The sequence below is a fragment of the Macaca nemestrina genome, chromosome 3 (genome assembly GCF_043159975.1).
Source record: "Macaca nemestrina isolate mMacNem1 chromosome 3, mMacNem.hap1, whole genome shotgun sequence".
NCBI lineage: Eukaryota > Metazoa > Chordata > Mammalia > Primates > Cercopithecidae > Macaca > Macaca nemestrina.
In genome coordinates, this window is record NC_092127.1 from 180,828,834 (window position 1) to 180,850,015 (window position 21,182).

Sequence of the window (21,182 nt, forward strand, 5' to 3'; positions counted from 1 at the left end):
CTGTAATCCCAGCACTCTGGGAGGCTGAGGTGGGCGGATCACTTGAGGTCAGGAGTTCGAGACCAGTCTGGCCAACATGGTGAAACCCCATCAGTACCAAAAATACAAAAATTAGCCAGGTGTGGTGGCGGGAGCCTATAATCTCAGCTGCTGGGGAGGCTAAGGCAAGAGAATTGCTTGAACCTGGGAGGCGGAGGTTGCAGTGAACTGAGATCACACCACTGCACTCCGGCCTGGGTGACAGAAAGAGACTCCTTCTCAAACAAATAATAAAATAAAAAAAATAAAAGAAATAATCTCTCCTCTGTGTAGTCTCAGTCCATTTTCCTCATACCACTTATTACTAGTAATAGTTTTCTTGGTTTTATTCACTTGTGTGCTATTGTTTGTCACCTGCTCTAGATTTTGAGCTACATGAGGGTTTTTACTAAACTCTGTTCCCAGCGTGTGTGACAGGGCAGTCTACTCGATGAAAGTTGTTAAATGAGTGAACAAGTAAGTAAATAAACCCAGTAAGAGCAAATAGAGATGTTGCCGTATTTTCACATTTTAACAGTTTCAGAAAAACAAATACAGAAAAGAAAGAAGATTTTGCATTTTGGAGAAGAAAATGAAAAAAGTCAAAAATAATTTCAAATAGTATTTCTACTTGCAATTATCATAGCAAGTTAAGAATGGCGAGACCTTGCATGTCATCTCTGGTGGGCGCCCAGCTGATGCCTGGAACACTTGGACAGCAGCACTGCATTCAGTCAACTGAACCGACCACGGGGAAGGGGAAAACTAACTTGCCCTATTCACCCATTTCCTTTGACTACTCAGCATTAGGGCTGGTTTACCACTTGAGAGCCCTAAAGATTAGTCTCTTTTAAAAAATGAACTTCAAAGATATGAGGACACAGCCATGTCTCCTATGGCCCTTCATTTTCTCTGGGTTACTCACCCCGGGTCTTCCCATTCCTTCCCAGGAGACAGAGTTGTATGTTCCAGGTCTTCTCATTGGCCAAGGTGGCGGGTGAGGCTAACAGCAGAGTCACTTAACTTACCACCCAGTCTCATTCCGATGTGAATGCCAAATATGAGTGAAAAAGATCTGCAGACAGACCCAGGCCATGCATGCTTCGAAAGCGCATTTAGTTTCCCATAAAGCCATAGAAGGTTTTAGATGACATTTTGCTTCAAAAAAGACAGATTCTTAAATGAGAGCAATTTCAAGGAGATCAGACATCCTGTGGTGCACTTAGTGGGGGAAAGCAAATTGCATAACCATTGCTCATCTGAGCAGTGGTGAGGCATCCTGCCAGTGGTGGTGGCACAAGTTCAAATCCCAGGCTCCCAAAGCGAAGTTCTGCGGAGGCTCCCCTCCAGCTCAGTGCCCCCCTACAGCTATATGGCCAGGCTAAGTCATTCATTCCCCCATGTTTCCCAGAACAAAAGAACACAAGAGAGAAATAAAGTGAGGTTTGTGAAAACAATGCAGGTTTCTCAAAACTGTCCTCTTCTAAGTTATAGGGAGACAATGAGATAGGAATGAAAGAACATTGGCCTGGGAGTCAGATTTTCTTGATCTAATATTAAAACTGGAAGGGTCCTTACACCAGAGCTAGTTCAGATCTTTAACTTTACATCCAAGGATGTTGAAACTTAGGTTAACTTTGTTATATATTTATCTGTGTGATCTTGAGCAAGTTGCTAAGCTTTTCTAGCCTCAGTTCCCAATCTGTAAAATGGAGATGATGATAACATTATCTACCCTTAAATAGTTGTGACGATTAAACCCTATGGGATAATGCATGTCATGTGCCTGAGAGGGAGAAAACACTTCAAAATGGCGAGCTAATATTATTTTTCTATCAACAGATGGTAATTGGGCTTCTACTGTGTATCAAACTCTGCTCCAAATAATGAGGATACAACAAGAAATGAACACTGGCGTTGTCTTCTTGAAGGCTGAGGGAAAGACAGGCATAAAAACACAAACTCACAAACACACTCTTGATGACGGCTGTGATAAGCGGAGAGATGGTGGCAGTGGTAGTGGGGAGGTAAGGTGAGGACAAGGTAGGGTTGGCAGGGAGCCTCTGCAGGTGTTGACTAGTAGAAATGAACCAGACTGGGAATTGTGCGGAAAGTTTTATATAGAGAGGAGTTTCGCAGACACGATACAGCTTATGAGGAAGCAGCATATTTGTCTTGCGTGCGTACATGCGTGTGTGTATGTGTGTGTATGTGTTGTGTGAGGAGTGGTTTGATAGTCCTCAAAGGGAACAGTTGATTGTTCTTGGAGACATTCCCAAGACAAGCCTGAGAGCTAACACGCAAATGTTGGATCTTAAAGCATTCATGCACGGAGAAGGCCTCTTTGCCGTCAGTTTTCAGATCGAATATGTGTGTCCAGTAAGGACTACTGATGGAGAATGTAAAGTTGAGGTATACCGAGAGCTGGCAACCAGGTAGTGTCATAGAAGTAGAAACACAGGGCTCTGGGAGCAGAGACGTGAACTGTCCTGGGGTGGAGAGGGATGAGGGAGGAAGGCAGGGCAGGGACAAGATTGAAAAGGAAAGCTACACCAGCAATAAATCCCAGTCAGGCACTGGTAAGCTTCCAAGAGAAAGAAAAGAAAATGATAGCTAATATTTGTTTAAGAGTGCTATGAACCAAGACTATCAGAGTTACTGATCATATACTCTGTGTCACAGCGCCTGTTCTAAGCACTCTGCACATATGATCTCATTTGATCTTCACAAGAAACCCATGCAGATGTGATTGCTGTCCCCATTTTACAGATGGGGAAACTGAGGCCAGAAGAGAGAAGGAATTTACACAGCTATTAAGTCAGTGGAGATTACTCGGTCTCATCATAGGAGGGACCTAGAACTCTAAGTTGATCATCACACATGCCTGCTTAAAGCCTTTCTATGAGATCCTATTGCTTGTAGGAAGAGAACCCACATCTTGTTTGGCTTTGCCAGGTCCTGCATGGGAGTTCAAGCCCTGGAGCTTCCCCAGGTTCATCTGCAGCCTCCCACCACCAGCTTCCAATGCTTAGATGAGTGTCTTCCTTTCAGTCCCTTAAATGCATCACAGTTCTTCAATCTCAGGGCTGTTGTACTTGCTGTGTCCTCATGTTGGCTGATCGAATCCTCTTATGCCTCGGCTCTCAGTTGAAATGTCGCAGTAACAGGAAACCATTTCTCATCTTCCAGACCATGTGGGTGCCCATCCTCTCTCCCCAACACTGCATCCTCTTCCCTCACATCATTCATCCCAGGAGTAAGTTGATCATCATTGAGAGGATATTTGATATCAGTTGCCTGTGGGAGGGGGCTAGGCTGTTCCTCTACTACCAGTGCCTGCATAGAACCCTTCTAAATCCCTGTCTGGCTCCCTCACTCCTGTTCTTCAGGATTTTATTCTAAATGAGTGGTGCTCAAACTGGGACAATTTTGTCCCCTTGACCCAAGGACATCTGGCAATGTCTGGAGACATTTTTGGTTCTCACAACTGAAGGGGGTGCTATTGGCCTCCAGTGGGCAGAGGACAGAGATGCTGCTGAACACGCTAGAAGGCACAGGACACCCCGCAGTGAAGACCTGGGTAGCTCTAAATGTTTGTGATGCTGAGGTTGAGAAGCCCCACCCTAAAGAGACAATTCCCTGCAAGGCCTTCCACAGTTATCCCACCTATATTTTATTTCTCCTTCCCCACTCCCGTATTTCATATCCCCATTTTCTGCTTTATTGCTTTTCTCCTGTACACTTAATGCTGTCTAATAAATGACATTTCATTCATCGTTTTCATTATTTGTCATCCACTAGTATACAAGGTCTACAAGGACATGGATTTGTGTCTTTTTTGTTCACTACATCATCACTAAATCCTAGAACAGTGTCTTGCACAAAGTAGGCGCTCAGTACGCATTTCTGAATGCATGAATGAAGTCCTAGGTAACTACCCCCATTCCATCAAAGAGGCCCCTTGGGGTTGAAATCCATTTGCCATCCCTATGGAGACTCTCCTTGGACTTTGGAAGAGATGGAATTTAGAAATTTCTTCTTTTATATCCTTTGGTTGTGATGTTGTCTCCCCTTTAGCCCTCACTAAGATCCCCCAAAAATGTTTTCTCTGAAAGCAAGAGTGGGGAAAGTGGGCAGTTTCTCTCAGTAAACAACAAATTCCTAAAGAAGTGAGTGTTCTGGTAGGATGTCTTTGGAAGGACCCTTAGAATTGTCCTTATATTTGACAGATGGGGAAACCAAGGTCCAAGTGTACCCTCTAAGGACATTTTGAACACTGACGGTTTTTTGATTTGGACTTACTTAAGGTCACCCGTCAAAGAAGTATCAGGATTAGAATTAGAACCCAGTTTCCTGACTCCCAGGGAGATGGAAGGGGGAAAGCGAAAAGTTTTGCTGATCTAAATATGGATGCTGGCAGGCAAGCCACAATTTTCTCAAGCTCTCTTTTCTCTTGCAAGTTGTGATCTCTAGTTGACAAGGAAGCAAATTGAATAGCTAAATGGAGAGCTTTCTGAGATGCTGAGATGCAAATTAGCCTGAACAATGTGCAACTGTGGATTTGAGGTTGGTGTGCAAAATAGAGGCTTCGCTTCAGTCAGGCTGCTTGAAAAACTCACTCTCATAGGTCCTTGCTCTTTCGCAGCCAGACACTATGCCAGGCACGAGGGGAACGGGAAAAATTAAACACTGATCCTGCCCTTGAGGAGTTTGCAGTCTCAATTCTTGTGACGGAGGCAGACAGTGGAGGGCATGCTGTTTTTAATCCATCAAAGAGGCACTGATACTGTGAGTGTCCGTGCTGTGTCAACTGTGTGTCAGGACCCGGCTAATTGGATCATACATTTCCTGAGAATAGGGAAACCCATCTTGAATGTCACTGACAACTATAATAATAATGACAGATAATAATTATTGTTGCTTACTGCATTCCAGGCACTGTTCTAAGTACTTTAATGTATCAGTTAATTTAATTCTCATAATAACACTGTGAGGTAGCTACCCTCATTGTTACCATTTTTCACAGTGAAGGCAAATGAGACTGAGTCACTTTTCTGAAACAAAGAGCAAAGAGTAATGTCATTGACGTCTAGACCCAGGTCCTTTGGCAGCAAGGTATGTAGGCTGTATTTGTAAGATGCATTATGGATATATATTATTTAATATCCACAGCAACTCTGGCGTTGGGACCTTCTCTGCCACTTAATAACAGTATCCTTTGTTGGGTATTTACTCTGTTCCAGTCACTGCTCTGTGTATTATATAGCTTAATCCTCACACTTAAGAGTGAGATACGATGCTGTCCATTTTATAACTAATGAAACAGAGGGACAGAGAGCTTCGGTAATTTGTCTGAGATCACACAGGTAATAAGACCCAGGATTCTGGACATTTTGTGTAAATGAAATCATCCAATATATGGCCTTTTGTGTCTGACTTCTCTCATTGCCATAATGTTTTGAGGTACATGTTATATGTAGCATGCATCTGCATTTTCTTTCTTTTATTACTTCTAGTGTGCCGTTGTCTGAAGACACGACATTTTGTTTATCTGTTCATTAGTCGATAGACATTTGGAGTGTTTCCATTTCTTGGCTATAATGAACAATGAAGTTATGAGCATTTATGTACACATGCATATAACCTTTTATTACTAGGTATTTTCCCACAGTCCCCTTTCTCTCGCTCACACACACATGTGCACACACAAACACATAGAGCAGTCCAAAGGCCAGGTTATATGACTTTGATCACTGACTCCAAACTGTACCAGCTGCATGACTCTGAGAAAATTAAGTAACCTTTCTGGGCTTTGGTTTTCGTCATCTGTAAAATGAGGATAATAATTCACCTCTCTGATAATGTCATTCAAAAGCTTGACTTAGATAATGCACATTGTTTGGCTTGTAATTACATAATCAATAAGTGCCAGGTAAGCAACGGGAATACAGAAAACAACCCAAAGAAGATGGTGTCTCCACCCATGGAGTGCGCAGTCTAATTGCTGGGACATGAAAGTATGAGAACTGGACATAGTGTAAAATAAAGTAAAAACATAGTATTACAGGAGTAGTCACCATGAGGTTCCCATTAATTTTTTAAAAAACGCATCTCTCAGTCTAGAAAATAAAGACTTTTCTGCAGGTTGGAAGGTGTGAGAGGCCTCAGGATCAAGGCAAGACAGGGTGAAAGCTTTGAGAAATGAACAAGGGGTGGTTGAGAAAGTGTGGGAGAATGCGTGGAATGAGGGCTTTGCATCTGACTACTTTTTTTTTTTGAGACGGAGTCTCACTCTGTCGCCAAGCCGGAGTGCAATGGCATGATCTTGGCTTACTGCAGCCTCCGACTCCCTGAGTAGTTCAAGCAATTCTCCTGCCTCAGCTGCATGAGTAGCTGGGATTATAGGCATGTGCCACTATGCCCAGCTAATTTTTTTTTTTTTTGTATTTTTAGTAGAGACGGCTTTTCACCATGTTGGCCAGGATGGTCTTGAACTCCTGACCTCATGATCCACCCGCCTTGGCCTCCCAAAGTGCTGGGATTACAGGCATGAGCCACCGTGCCTGGCCTGACTAGTTACTCTTGAGGCTGAGATGGGAGAATCCCTTGCGTCCAGGAGTTCGAGGCTGTAGAGAGCTGTGACCACACCACTGCACTCTAGCCTGGGTGACGGAGTAAGACCCTGTATCTCTAAAAAGAGAAAGGAATATAAAAAAGAAATATTGCAGCTATAGAAATGGAGGGGAGTACGGGTTGTAACAGGAACTGGGCTGTGCAGCAGGAGGTGCGACAGGTCAGTGAAGGAAGCTTCATCTGTATTTACAGCCACTCCCCATCACTCACGTTACTGTCTGAGCTGCACCTCCTGTGAGATCACCGGTGGCATTAGATTCTCATAGGAGCACAAACCCTATTGTGAACTGCGCACACAAGGGATCTAGGTTGTACACTCCTCATGAGAATCTAATGCCTGATGATCCATCACTGTCTCCCATCATATGCCGACGGGACTGTCTAATTGCAGGAAAACAAGCTTAGGGCTCCCACGGATTCTACATTATGGTGAGTTGTATAATTATTATATATTAGAGTGTAATAATAATAGAAATAAAGTGCACAGTGAATGTAATGCACTTGAATCATCCTGAAACCGTCCCCCAGAGTGTCTCTGAAAAACCTGTCTTCCACGAAACTAGTCCCTGGTGCCAAAAAGGTTGGGGACTGCTGGCTTGCGGCATTTTCCCCTCTTCAGATGCCATAAAGACAGATATCCTCCTACCTTTTCTTCTAGTAGTTCAAAAATTTTGGTTTTCTTTATTTACATGCTTAATTCCTCTGGAACTTATGTTTGGTTATGCGAGCTGTAACCTAATTTATTTATTATTTGCAGGTGAAAAGCCAATTGTCTCTATACTCCTCATCAAATAATTCTTCTCAACCTCACTACCAGGCAATTCCGTATCTACCAGTTACTCATTTTCCACACAGGCTTCTGTCTGTGTCTTGGTTCTCCATTCCGTCCCACTGCTCTGTTTGTCTGCCTATTTTCTTCACTTTATATTATCATGTAAGAATGTGCTTGTGTTATTTTAAACCGTATGTGAACATTATATTTTAAGGATTCCTGTTTTCTTTCTGGTGGACATATCATAGTTTCTTGAATCATTTCTCTATTGTAGGGCAAACACATTGTTCCTAGTTTTTTTGTGTGTGTTTTTTTCTATTATGAGTGTTCCTGTGGTGAATAATTTTTTGTACAAAGCATTTACATATTTTTGGATTATGTCCTTTGGATGGATTCCCAGAAATAGAATTACTGAGTCGAAGGGCATGAATATTTCTTAATGCTTTTAATTCACAGCATATATTTATTTAAAACATTAGAGTGAATAAAGATTCTGGAAAGTTCCTGGTACTCTGTGATGTGGTTATAATCAGCTGGGCTGTGCCAACTCGGAACCTTGGTATGGCTGCCCTGTGGGAGTTCAAGAGGGAGATTAACATGTCTCCTTGATAGATTTATCTTTTGTTTTTGGTAGTTTGTCTAACACACTCTTTATATTCATTTATTCAGGCAGTCATTTTTAAGCACCTATTATATGCCAGGCTTCAGAGGAAAGCAGGCAATAGGATCTTGTATTCCCAATGAACACAATTTCTAGTATGTAAGAAGACAAACAAACAAAATTGAATGATCAAGGAAAAACATAAACTGATGTGAAGCAAGTAGACTTCTGTAGATTGGATGACCAAAAGATGACAAGGATGCTGAGATTTGAATGAAGAGAAAGAGAAAGCCACACTAAAGAGAGGAAAGGCATCCATTAGTGGTGGACATAGCTGGTTCAAAGGACCCTGTGGTGGAGTGGAGTGCAGCCCTGGGCCCAAAGGAAGGTCCCCAAAGTAAGAACCTAGATCTGTGGGCTGTGCTGAGAGAACAGTGAACCAACAGCAAAGAAGAAGACAAAGTCCCAGCCACGTAGGAGAGTGAGCTCCCTACACAGCAAAGATGAGTCATAGAAAAGTTTTAGTTAGGAGGGACACAATCTAACAGGCATTGCTGAAAGATCCTCCAGGCTTCTTTGGAGAGCACAGGTTACAGGGGAACAGGATTGGGGGCTGAGAGATGAGTTAGGAAAAAGTCACTGTTGTCCAGGCTGAAGTTACTGGAGGCGCAGAGAAGGGGTGGCAGTGGAAGGAAAGAAACATGGGTGGATTTCCATTCATGTGTCAGTGGTAAATTCATGGGATTTGCTGACAGATTGGAGGTGTGGAATTAGGGTAAAACAGGAATCAAGAATATGTTCTCAAATGCTGGCCTAAGTGACTGAGAAACTGGAATGAACATTATGGAGATGGAAGAGAATGAGAAGATTGGCTTGTGCGGGATGAAGTTGGGGGAGATGTCTGGCTTTGGCCATGTTAAGCCTGAGATGCCTCTTTGGTTAAGAAGTGGAGAGGTGAGTGAGACAGTTAGGATCACAATTCTGAAGTCCCAGGGAGAAGTTTGGAGCTGTAATATCTACTTGGGTGTCACTGACAGAGAGAATTCAAGTACACTGGTAAACAGATTTGTAAACAGAGAATAGAAATGATTGACCATCACCAAGAAAAACATTATTTTTTTCTAGGTTTCAAGAATATTCTGGGTTTTTTATATTTATCTTTGTGAATAAAAAAAAATTTTTTTTTTTCATTTCTTCCAAGTAGGAAGAGAGAAAGTCTTGAGTTTTCTTATCTAGTGGCTTCCTATGGCCTTGGTCCTGGCACAGTCCTCCAATGTTTAGGGGTGACTTGAAGAATTATTCTTGTCATTTGATCAGCTATCCAGATGCAACAGGGTAGGTCACAAAAACAAGATTTTGAATCTTGCAAGCTTTCCCAGAAACATTCGCCTGCCTGCTGTGTTTATGTTGGAATATGGAAAATTTGTGCCTGATTTTACAGTGAGCTTTTCTCAAGATATACGAGTTGCTACCTCATCACATTATCCTGCATCTCGGGACCTCTCACACCTCGATGGTGTGATGTAATGCGATGTGTGGTGCTCATTGCTACAGACCTGTCATGAACAAAACCTGTGCTTCTAGAGTAATGCCTTTCCACGTCATTTTCAAAGTGGCCTTGCATAGCATTCCCAGTATATTATTTTTTATTGTGAGAGTGCATGTCTCTGTGTTTGAGTATAAAATAGGAAATTTAATTATTAAAAAAAGACCATTCCTCTTTCCTGCTAGAATAGTATAGATTAGAGATTGGAATAGGCAGCGAGTAAAGCTTTGTGGATGGAAACAAAAATTGATGAGTCGGAGAGGATGCGAATTCCGATGTTGCCACTTCTTTGATTTGTAACCTTGGGTACATTTCTTAACCACTTGGGGCCTCAGTTTCCCTACTGACATTGGGATAACAAAATTACCAACTTGATAGAGAGCCCGTGAGGACCAGAAAATACTACATTTTGAAACTATACATTTTCGCTGATTCAGTCATCAAAGAATCAAAGCCCCTGTTTCACAAACGTGTAAATAGATCAGAGAGTGGCAGTGTTCAATCATCATAAAATTAAAAGTACTGGCTTTCTTCTGGGTTTTGAGAATATGCTGGGTTTTAGTTAAATAAATATTTATTTGTTGAATTAAGTCATTTAAATAATTAAATACTGGAGCAATTATTCGTTGCCTTCCTGCCACGTGTTAGGTACTGTGCACGTAAAACATACGAGACATGGGTACAGATATTGTCCTCAAAAAGCTGACAGGAATCCCGACTTCAAAAAAAAAAATTATTTCATCACCCTTATAATAAGTCCGGCAGCAAAAAAGCTCAATTGTTAGCACATACACACTGAGGCATTTTAGTCATTGCTTTTAGTTATTCCAACTAACATTTCTGTTTGGACTACTTGGAATTAATTACTGATTTTTGTGTATCAAAGCTGGAGATTCAAATACATGAATTTCTCAGGTCTTTGGGGGGAAAACCACTGATGTAACTTCTACTGAAGAGCTGTGTCTACTGGATACCAAGTCTTGTCTTTCTGCACATTTTAATATGCCACTTTCTCAAGGCAGCATCCACGTGCACTAGGCAGGGAACCACAGTGAGCACCTTCTAAAAGGGAGGCCTTGATTTGTGAGTGAAATGCCGAGATGCTCTCTCAAAACACACAATGTGCTATGTTGGTAACATGTCGTTTTATAATTCATCAGTTAAAATGGTAACTAATGCTTACTGTTAAATAAAATGCAATTTAGCTGAGAATGAACAAATCATAGTTGAGAATTAGAGAAGAAAAATTCAGTCTCTAGAACATGAGTTGTTTAAAAAAAAAACAAAATCCCATAGGGCTGGGTGTGGTGGTTCATACCTATAATCCCAGCACTTTGGGAGGCCGGGGCAGGTGGATCACCTGAGGTTAGGAGTTCGAGACCAGCCTAGTCAACATGGGGAAACCCCGTCTCTACTAAAAATACACATGGTGGTGGGCACCTGTAATCCTAGCTACTCGGGAGGCTGAGGCAGGAGAATCGCTTGAACCCGGGAGGCAGAAGTTGCAGTGAGCCAAGACTGTGCCACTGCACTCCAGCCTGGGCAACAAGAGGGAAGTTCCATCTCAAAAAAAAAAAAAAAATCCCATAAAGATAAGTAAAAAAGGGAGATTTAAAATCCCTCTCTGCATCCTTTTCATGCCTGTGCAGTTACCAGCTGGTAAGGGCAAATGGTCTTACCTTATTACTTTTATTTGTGTGTCTTCAAGCCAAATTCCATAGGTGTGATGGAAATCCTTGCTTTGGGCTGCCTGTTCCAGAGAGAGACCCAAACGTTCAGTGCACTTGGCATTGACTGGATGTTGAAACAACTAACAAGACAGATATTTTAGGGAATATTGTTTTGAATAAAGGAACATCATAATGGAATGGTCACGAGTCTAAACTTGCTAGCCAGAGTCCTTGGGGTTAAACTCTTTCTTGGCAACTTGATAGCTGTGTAACGTTAAGCAATATCTAACTCCTCAGTGACTTAGTTTTCTCATCTATAAGATGGGGTTAATAATGCTATTTATACTGTAGGGTATGGTGAGGTTTTATGGAGTTTATAGTGCGCGATGAGTTCAGAATGGTAGCTGGCTTATGATAAGTGCCACGTAACTGTTGATTATTATTATTAAGTGAGGCTGATTCAAAATAAACATGGTTTGAGATAGACACTTGGTTTTGGAGAAAGGGTAGCTTGTGATGAAGGAATCAAAAACACAATTACAGTCTTGGAATATAAATGGACTGAGCTTCCTTCAGTGTGAGAGGGACTCTAGGTAACGGAAAGGCAGAAGGCATGGGATTTGGGGTATTTTTTTTTTTTTTGTCTTCTTTCTCAATATCTGGATGTGGCAGAAAAAGAAATGTAGGGAGAGCAAGTGTAGCAAGTGTGTTTCTGCCTCGGTCATTTCAGGCAAATTTATTCTTTCTTCAGTATCTTCTGAGAAAGGTTAGCTGATGCATGTAAAACAGGAATGACTAAAATAGTAAGATACAAATTAATAGTGTTATTTAAGTGTGTGTGTACAAGAGAGTAGGGTTATAAGATGAGACATTCTCATTTTTTTCTAGAACCACAAGATACTGAAGAAAGTTCATGCCCTCCCATCTCCCAGCTTTCAGACCCCTTCAGAACGCTCTCCACTTTGACTTGTTTATTTTAATAAAAAAAAGAAAAACACATTTTCAGGAATAGATGCTTTAGGTATGGTTCATTCTTTGGAGGGGGTGTATGTGTACCACGTGACAAGTGGTTGCCATGGTAATTTCTCATTATTGTTGAATTGAAAAATAATTACTCTGGCAAAAATCCCACGTAACCTGTCAGTGCTTAAGTTAAAGATGCCGAGGGGCAGCCCTGGCACTGGGATCCTGTTTTTGGTGAAGGAGGGATAGGGTTGGGAACAGGAGAGAATCCAGGATGGAAGCAAAATGCTTCTGTAGATTTTTAAGCATAATTAAGACTCTCTTCTGCTATTTGAGATGACTGTGTGTTTCACCCTGATATATGATTAGGCTGCTGGTGAAATTTGGGTTCACCTGTGAGATGGGACAAAAGGACTAAGGATTGTAATAGCACAAATGCATACAGGGGATTGTTTAGAATAAAGAAGCTTTGATGGTATTTTTTCCTAAGTAAAATATAGAAGAATTGTCAACTCCACTTCCCCTGTCTGTGTTCAGGCTGAGTTAATTTCATCTTTATTTACCTGGAGGCTGCTGTATGCTATTGTTACTCTCTAGCTTTGGGGAAAAGAACTCACTTTTTACTTATTAATATTCACTAAACACTCGCCACACACAGTTCAGATACTAAACAACAGCAAGAATTGGAAGTACCTGTCTGTTGGGAAAACATGTGTCCTAGATCAGAAACTTTGTGGCAGGGTGCACAGAGCTCAGTCCACACACGAGTTCGGGCATTTGGTACTCAGTCCTCCTGATTCATGGGTCGTTGTGGAGTGGCATGGAAAACCTATGCTTGCTTGCTTTCCTATGCCTGTGTCAAGAAATAATCCTCCTTTTGGTTAATGAAGCCCTTAACATACACTCCTCTTTTAAGAGAATGATTGGCAAACTGGGAGTAGTATTAGTAGTGTTACTCCATTTTTGCATCTTTTTTTGGACTTCTAGATGTTCACCCTTCTCCCAGCAGAGCTAGTCTCTGTTTTGTCATTAAGCTGCTCCTGCTACTAGATCCCACTTGGAAATATATTGCTTAACAGTACTCTTTGAATCTCTACCCATGCATCAATCAGACCAGGTGCTTTTAATATGAAAGTATAGGGACCTCCTAATGAAAGGACCAAAATATAGACAGATACAAACCTTATGTCTAGGCACAGCCACTTTAGGCGTATGCCTGAGAGAAATTCTTACATATAAACACAGAGGGAAACTACAGAGATGTTTATGGCAGCATTGTTGTGATGACCAAAAAAATAGGAACTATCTGGAGATTATTAGTAGCAAAATGTTTAAATAAAATGTATTACTGTATATTTATTCAGTGCATTAGTATGTAATTTATGTAACGAAAGAGAGACCCAATATATAAATTGGGGCTGAGCACACTTATGCCTGTAATCCCAGCACTTTGGGAGGCCGAGGCGGGTGGATCACCTGAAGTCAGGAGTTCAGGATCAGCCTGACCAACATGGAGAAACCTCGGCTCTGCTAAAAATACAAAAATTAGCTGGGCGTGGTGGTGGGCACCTGTAATTCCAGCTACTCGGGTGGCTGAGGCAGGAGAATCACTTGAATGTGGGAGGTGGAGGTTGCAGTGAGCCAAGATTGCGCCACTGCACTGCAGCCTGGGTGACAGAGCAAGACTCTGTTTCAAAAAAAAAAAAAATTATATATATATACACACACACACATGCATATATATACATATGTGTATATATATATGTGTGTGTATATATACATATGTGTATATATATGTGTGTGTATATATACATATATAAATTGGATAGTTCTTCAAACACAATGTTAAAAGTCAACAAATCACGGTTAAGGAAGAAAACATAATGTATCTTATCATGTAAAACAAATATTAAAAACAAAATAGGACTGTATATGAATGGAATCATGCATGTATATAAATATAAAAGATGGGCTAGGAAGATCCATGTGGTTTTCATGAGACAGTTGTGTATGGGGGTCTAGGGGAGGAGAGAGAAAAACAGAGTAGGTTATGGTGACAGAACATTTATTTTTATTTGTAACATTTAATTACTTTAGAAAAGGAAAATGCAATAATATTGCAATAATTGTTAATTCTGGGTAATGGGCCCATGAGTCTTCATCATATCCTCTTTTGTTCTCAATTTTTGAAATTAATAAAGTAAAATCTGGTTTGTTTAATGACAGCCAGTCAAGTGCATTCATGTACTACGAACAACCTTAACCAACATTTCACTGAGACATATAATACTCCAAAGGTGGCTCAAAAGCATGGCAGTGTAGGTATGAGATAATATTTTAAATTTCTTCCTCCATGTGAACTTCTGACGTGCGTGTCTGGGGCATTCCGTTGTTGTGAGATGAGATAACAGTGATGTGACATAGAGGAGACTTCTGTCGAATGCTGTCTTGGCCCCTAGCTACTGAGGTTAGATTTTAAGATTCCTATAATTTTAGAGAAAGTATCTTACACACTGTGTGGGTAGGGCCTTATCATCTGTTTAGTGCATTTTTTCTACTCCATTATTGGGTACTAATTTATAGGAGAATCCTGCTGAGGATGGATAGATACATAATGCCCATTCTTTATCCTTAAGTAACGTAGTCTGCCGGAGCTGTCAGAAATTTAGGAAAATGTGTGTTACAAGGTGATGATTCCATGGTAATTTCATATACACTCTATTGGGAGTATAGTTGTCAAAATTTCCTAGTACAGAAGACAGTGAAAGAGGGGTCCACAAACTGCATCATTGCAGGTCAAAAGAATGACATATTCAAAGGCAGGGAGGCACAAAAAGTTGACAAGGAGCCCTTGACCCTGACAGGTGAACTGCTGGAGGTCCCTTGGCTCCCACACATTGCTGGGAGGCCAACTCCAGGGCTCCTGCATACACTGGCTCCTTTCTGGTGTGGTAAGAATGTTTTTTCTCTGGATGGACTGCCTTTTAGCTTAGATGCACCAAATGTTGTATCTGTTATATCTGCCAGTCCCAGATGTGCGTGCCACCCAGTACACCTGGGATCAAGATGTCAGACTTGTGGTTGTGTTTTAAAAGCATGTTCTATACCCTTTACTTGGAAGTCCCAAAAGGTTGATCTTTATTTTTTGGGCAAAGATGAGACTGGTCAGTCTCAATGCACCTCCTGGTTAATCTCCAAGTTAGTTTGACTTGTGATGATTATGTGTGTGGAGTAAGAGTGATCAGCTGCACCCTGCTTTGCCTCTAAACTTCAACGGAAACCAGATTTAGTGAGTTGCTCTATGGGATCCTTCATCAAAATAGCCTTGATAACTTAATTCATGCAGTCTCGTACTGGCTGTCTTGCTGAACATGGCCACATTGCCAGGTCCAAAAGGAGAATGGGCCATTTTTGTGGTTCTTGCATTTCTCTAATGATGTTGGCTCTAAGTTTCCAACATCAGGTGGAACTGCTAGCCTGTACATAAAATTGCAGAATTTTAACTAGTACCTTTTCTTTCAAATGACCATGGTCTCTTTCTCTTCCTCACATGTGGCCAAGATGACTGACAATTAAATCTTGGAAAATGGATTTTTTTTTTTTTTGGAGTAACTGTTCACAACTCATGAGGTAGCTGTGTTACCAAGAACTGAGCTTCTACCAGTAGAGTTGTTAGATCTTCTGCCAGAGACTTCCATTTGACTCAGCAGAGGTCTTAGCTGTATTTCAGCCGCTCCCTAAACTCCTAATCTCTTTATTATGAACATTACTCCTACAAAATTGCCTAACTGATCTCAGGAACTATACCAGAAAAGAGAATGGAAGCAAGAAGTGTTCCAAAAGGAGATTTATTATTAGGAACACCATGTGAAGGTGGGAAAAAGGGCATGAACTTTGAAAGGTTGGAGGAGGAAATTTCCTCTCGTCAATGCTGACCTCTTACTCTAACTCTTGTAAACCATTTTTGGTCTTCAACCTAAAGTGGGAAATAACTTTTTAAGTAGAATTATTTATAAAAAAGCGTGTATTGGAGTTAGGCAGACTTGTTACGTGAACTTTAGCTTCATCACTTTCTTGCTTTCTGACCTTTATTGAGTAGCTTGCCTTTTTGAATTTTAGATTCTCTATGAATATCTTAAGGGTTAAATGAGATAACGATGAATGATAATAGTTGACACATATTGAACAACTACTATATGCCAGGCAGTTTCTCTTAAGTCCTCACAGCCCACTGAGATTATTATTCTCACTTACCCAACAAGCAAACAGACGCAAAGAAATTAGGTGAGTTGACTGAGGTCATCCAGCTATTAAGAGGCAGAATTCACCTGTGTAAGTCAGTATAACATAGAAGTTAAGGACATAAGTTCTCTATAAGGCTGTCTGCTCTGCCCCTTGGTAGCAATTAGGGTAGTTATGAATATAAAATGGTTCAATACATCTACAGTACTTAGAAAATTCTGGATTACGATACTAACGTTAACCCAGGGCCCCCAACGATGTGCTCTTTCCGTAATAAGCTTCCTTCATATACAGCCAACACAAGAATTGCCTATCCCCAACACTTAGTAATTTTTGTCTTAAATCTCTACTCCTTTTATTCCTTTCCTAAATAGATATTTGTTCTGTCATAACTAAAGACTAATTCAAAAGCTGTGTGTGTGTATGTGTGTGTGTGTGTGTTTGCATGTGTTTGCACGTGGGGGGAGATTGAAAATTATAGTTTAAATACACAGAATGTCATTTTTATGCCAGTTTAAAATTATTGACCAACAGACAAAGTAGGGTCCACAATCAAGATCTCTGGACAACTTTGTAGAGTGATTTTCCTGAGCTGAGTTTGTGATGCCACAATAAGAAATTTCATCCATCCATCTATCTATTAATGTGTTCTATCAGCCAAACAAAAATATTATTTTATCTACCTAGTATATGCCTGGCCCTGTGAATTTAAATGTTACATTTTTATTTCAAGGATGTTCTTTCAAGATTTGTGACCGAAACCAATTATTTTGTGTGTGTGTGTGTGTGGTTACCTAATGTGCCCATTCTCCCAGCAAACCTCTTCTGAAATTTCCTGAGAAGTTGCCTTATCCCGTGTTCCACTGAAACTAGTTTGAATCGTATGACATTTCTCATTCTTGGATCATTATGTCTCTTTCAACTTCTGCCAAAACTCACGTACCTATCTAGGCCCTTTGGAACCTGTAACACTGCTCATAGACGTTCCTGGAACCTCATTGTAACTTGAGTACTTTCTTTTCTCCCAGTGACCTCAGATCAGCCAGCATTTCTCTTGACTTTTGCCTTTCACTGGTTCATTTTTCAGCAGCAGTGTCAGAGACCAAGAGTTAGATTATCAGAAAATAGAGGGTGATATGTTTTGGCTGTGTCCCCACCCAAATCTCATCTTGAGTTATAGTCCCCATAATCCCCATGTGTCATGGGAGTGACAAGGTGGAGATAACTGAATCACAGGGATGGTTTCCCTTATCTTGTTCTCGTGATAGTGAGTTAGCTCTCATGAGATCTGATGGTTTTATAAGGGGCTTCCCCCTTCACTGGGCACTCATTCTTCTCCTCCCCTTCCACCATGATTGTAAATTTCCCGAGGCCTCCCCAGCCATGCTGAACTGTGAGGCAATTAAGCCTCTTTCCTTTATAAATTACCCAGTCTTGGGTATATCTTCATAGCAGTGTAAGAATGAATTAATACAGAGGGGATCCAGTCATTGGGCCTCTGAATAATGAGCAAAGCAAATGAGAAGTAATACATTTTCATTCAGATTTTTAACTGTGTTGTGGACAGATGCTATTGCCAGGGAAATGGGTTGCTAATGGTTGAAGTGATAGGGAAAAGTGCTGATTTATAAACAGACTATTTTAAAAAGTTCATTTTTCTTTTTTTGAGACCAAGTCTCACTCTGTCACCCAGGTGGGAGTGCAGTGGGGTGATCTCGGCTCACTGCTACCTCTGCCTCCCAGGTTCAAGTTATTCTCTTGCCTCAGTCTCCCGTGTAACTGGGATTACAGGCGCCCACCACCACGCCCGGCCGGATAATTTTTGTATTTTTAGCAGAGATGGGGGTTTCACCATGTTGGTCAGGCTGGTCTCAAACTCCTAACCCTCAGGTGATCCACCCGCCTACGCCTCCCAAAGTGCTGGGATTACAGGCGCGAGCCACCACGTCTGGCCATAAAGTTCATTTTCAATGCAGTTCTTTATAAAGTGGAATGCCTCCTGCCCTAGATATAATATTAAAGATGGTAGGCAGAGGCAGGGAAAGGGCATTTTATTGATCTTTACTGTCCTTGGGGTGCTCTCCTGCAGATTTTATCTCTTAAAGATTTTATTCATCTTCACTCCCTTTGGGGAGCACTTTATACATACTTATTTATTTAATCCTCAGATCTGTGCTGCCAGATAGTTACTATTGTTGTTGTTATTGTTATTGTCAGCTTCTAAATAAGTAGACAGGCTGGGGAAGGTAGAATAAGTTGCTAGGTTCAATAGCTGGGAAGAGGCAGTGTTGCCTGCAGGACTGAATTCCGCCATGGTGTATTACCAATGGCTTTACTGTAAAGCACCAGGCAGTCTCCTGAGCGTGAGTCCTGGCTACAGGTCTGCACAACAAGGCAAGGAGCTCATAGAAGAAACCAACCTGAGACTAAATATTCCCTTTCAACTCTTTCTCCCCTCTTGCTGAACTCTAACCCCTGCCTCTCAAAGACTGTCAGGGAAGTGTAGCAAGGTTGCTGTACAGAGCAGAGGATGGGTAGGTCGGGGGTGTCCAGTGGTCTGAGTTTAAATTCCATCGCTGACATTTATTCGCGGAGTGAACTGGAGCAGGTGACATTTACTGCCTAAGCTTTGGTTTCTGCAGTTGCAAAGTAGAGTTGCAAAGCAGCTTCATTCATTCACTGAGCTGCTTTTATGAGTAATATCCTGGGCTAGACACTGTTCTGGGGGTTGGGAGATAAAGTAGCAAGCAAAACAAAGCCCCTGTGTACAAGAAGCTTATATTTGTATTGAAGAGAAAAAAACCACACACACAGAAGAAATGGATTCGTAGTGTGGATTAAGTAGGAAAATACACATAAAGTCGTTAGACTAGTGCTTGGCATGTGGTAAACACTCAATAAATGTTAACTGTGACTCTTTTTCCATCTGTGTAGTGATTTAAAGTCAAATAAATAAATGTATCCAGTATTCTGAATAGGGTTTCTTTCCCTGGCAGATTCCTCCACTTCCAGGCCCACTGAGTTTTCTAAAAGCTCCGCAAGCTTCCAGAGCGTTGAGGACGTGTGCCATGGTCTCAGATGTGGAGTGAAGCTGCCTGTTTAGTTGCTCATGTGATTGTCTTCTGCTAGTGGGTTTTAAGCCCTTTGAGGGTAGGGACCAGTCTCTTATTCAGCTGTGCATTCTGAAGGCCTACACGTAGTTAAATGCCCAATACATATTTGTTTCTGAAAGGAGACAAAGCAGACCAGTTTGTACGTGGATCCATGCATCACTGTTCGGTGGTTTCCTATCTACCCTGTGTTACTGAGGAAAGGATTGGCTTTTGCTATGGTGATTGGAAGGAAGCCAAAGAGAGACACAAAAATCCATTTGTCTGAGCTGCTTCTTTTCTGAAGGAGAGGACGGCATCAATCTTCTGTTGCTCCTTAATTATTCTTGCTGGGACTGAGGGTTCATTCCTGAGGCCTGCCAGTGACAACAACTTAATGTTGTCATAAGCAGAACAACTTAATGGGAAGAAGAGAGGCTTGTGGTATCTCTGCCAGGACCCGGCAGTGGGACTATTACATGGGGAGTGGCAAATCCCTTTCTGTCTCCTCTTCCATCTGACAGGCAGCTGGGATGCATCTTGTCTTCAACTAACAATTCTCTAGAAAAAACATGGTGCTTAAGAATTTTGGGATAAATCAAGTCCTATACCGAGAATTAGGCTGGGATGTGATTCCTCCTGTAAATATGACACTGTGTATAACCTTCTTAAATCACTGTGAGAGGGGGCCGTCTTCTAACTGCCTTAAACTGGGCCACTTCCAAAGTGTTTTCTGCATGAGCAGGAGAAACATTCAACCCAAGACAAACAAACAGAATTCATATGGATGGCCTGCATTCTGCTGAACTGCTCTATTTTTAATACTCTTTAACAACAAGCTAGTGGTTGCCTATCCTCTTAAAACAATCAAGAACAGTCCATATATATTTGAGAATCTCTTGTGCGTGAACTTCTCTATCAATCTATCCATCCATGTATCCATACCTCTATCTTTTATAGGGATATTTGCAAACAATAGAGCTGGGAACATCTCTTTTGATTAAATTATGTTTGAAAATGATGTTTAACCTGGTTGTAATATTGTGGTTTCTATTTATAAAAATGAACTCTTAAAAGAGCAGAGAGAGAGAAAGAGAAAAAAAGTCGCGTGTATTTTACATTAAATGCAAACCCTTTTGTCAAAAAACATCACATTGTGTTTTGTGGCACATTTATTAAATCTCCCCAAATATATACTGGAGAATTAATTTTTATTCGGTAGGTTTGAGCTCACTTATTGAATTGAAACTTGGTTCCCAATTGAGGCAATTAATTTGAAGAGTGACCACCCACCTACCCTTTCCTAGAACACCCACACATATACACGAAGTAACGAGCAAGCAGCAACTGAATTTTTCTTTCTCTTCCGTTTTCTTTTCCTCTTTGAGATATTTTCCACTTTCCCCTGTTAAATAAATGATCTGTCTCTTTGCAGGACAGCGACAACCTCTGGTGGGACGCCTTTGCCACTGAATTTTTTGAAGATGATGCCACATTAACCCTTTCATTTTGTTTGGAAGATGGACCAAAGCGATACAGTAAGAAAGAAGTTTATTTTTCTAATATTTCCTCTTTTTGTGCCTGTAAGAAAACCACAGGGGTCTTCAGAGAATAGCACAGAGCTGACAGCCTGACAATAATACCTCCA

At 41.2% G+C, this 21,182-nt stretch overlaps 1 protein-coding gene across 10 annotated transcripts in view; it reads left to right on the top strand.

Annotated features, from left to right (window-relative positions):
• The window catches only part of LOC105487894 (LIM domain binding 2), a 394,665-nt gene that overhangs the window by 123,587 nt on the left and 249,896 nt on the right, over positions 1 to 21,182 (top strand). For all 10 annotated transcript variants that reach the window (XM_011751540.3, XM_011751535.2, XM_011751530.3 and 7 more), the window contains exon 2: positions 20,970 to 21,072. In XM_011751540.3, the coding sequence (XP_011749842.2) occupies positions 20,970 to 21,072 (103 nt within the window). The remainder of the gene's footprint in view (positions 1 to 20,969; positions 21,073 to 21,182) is intronic.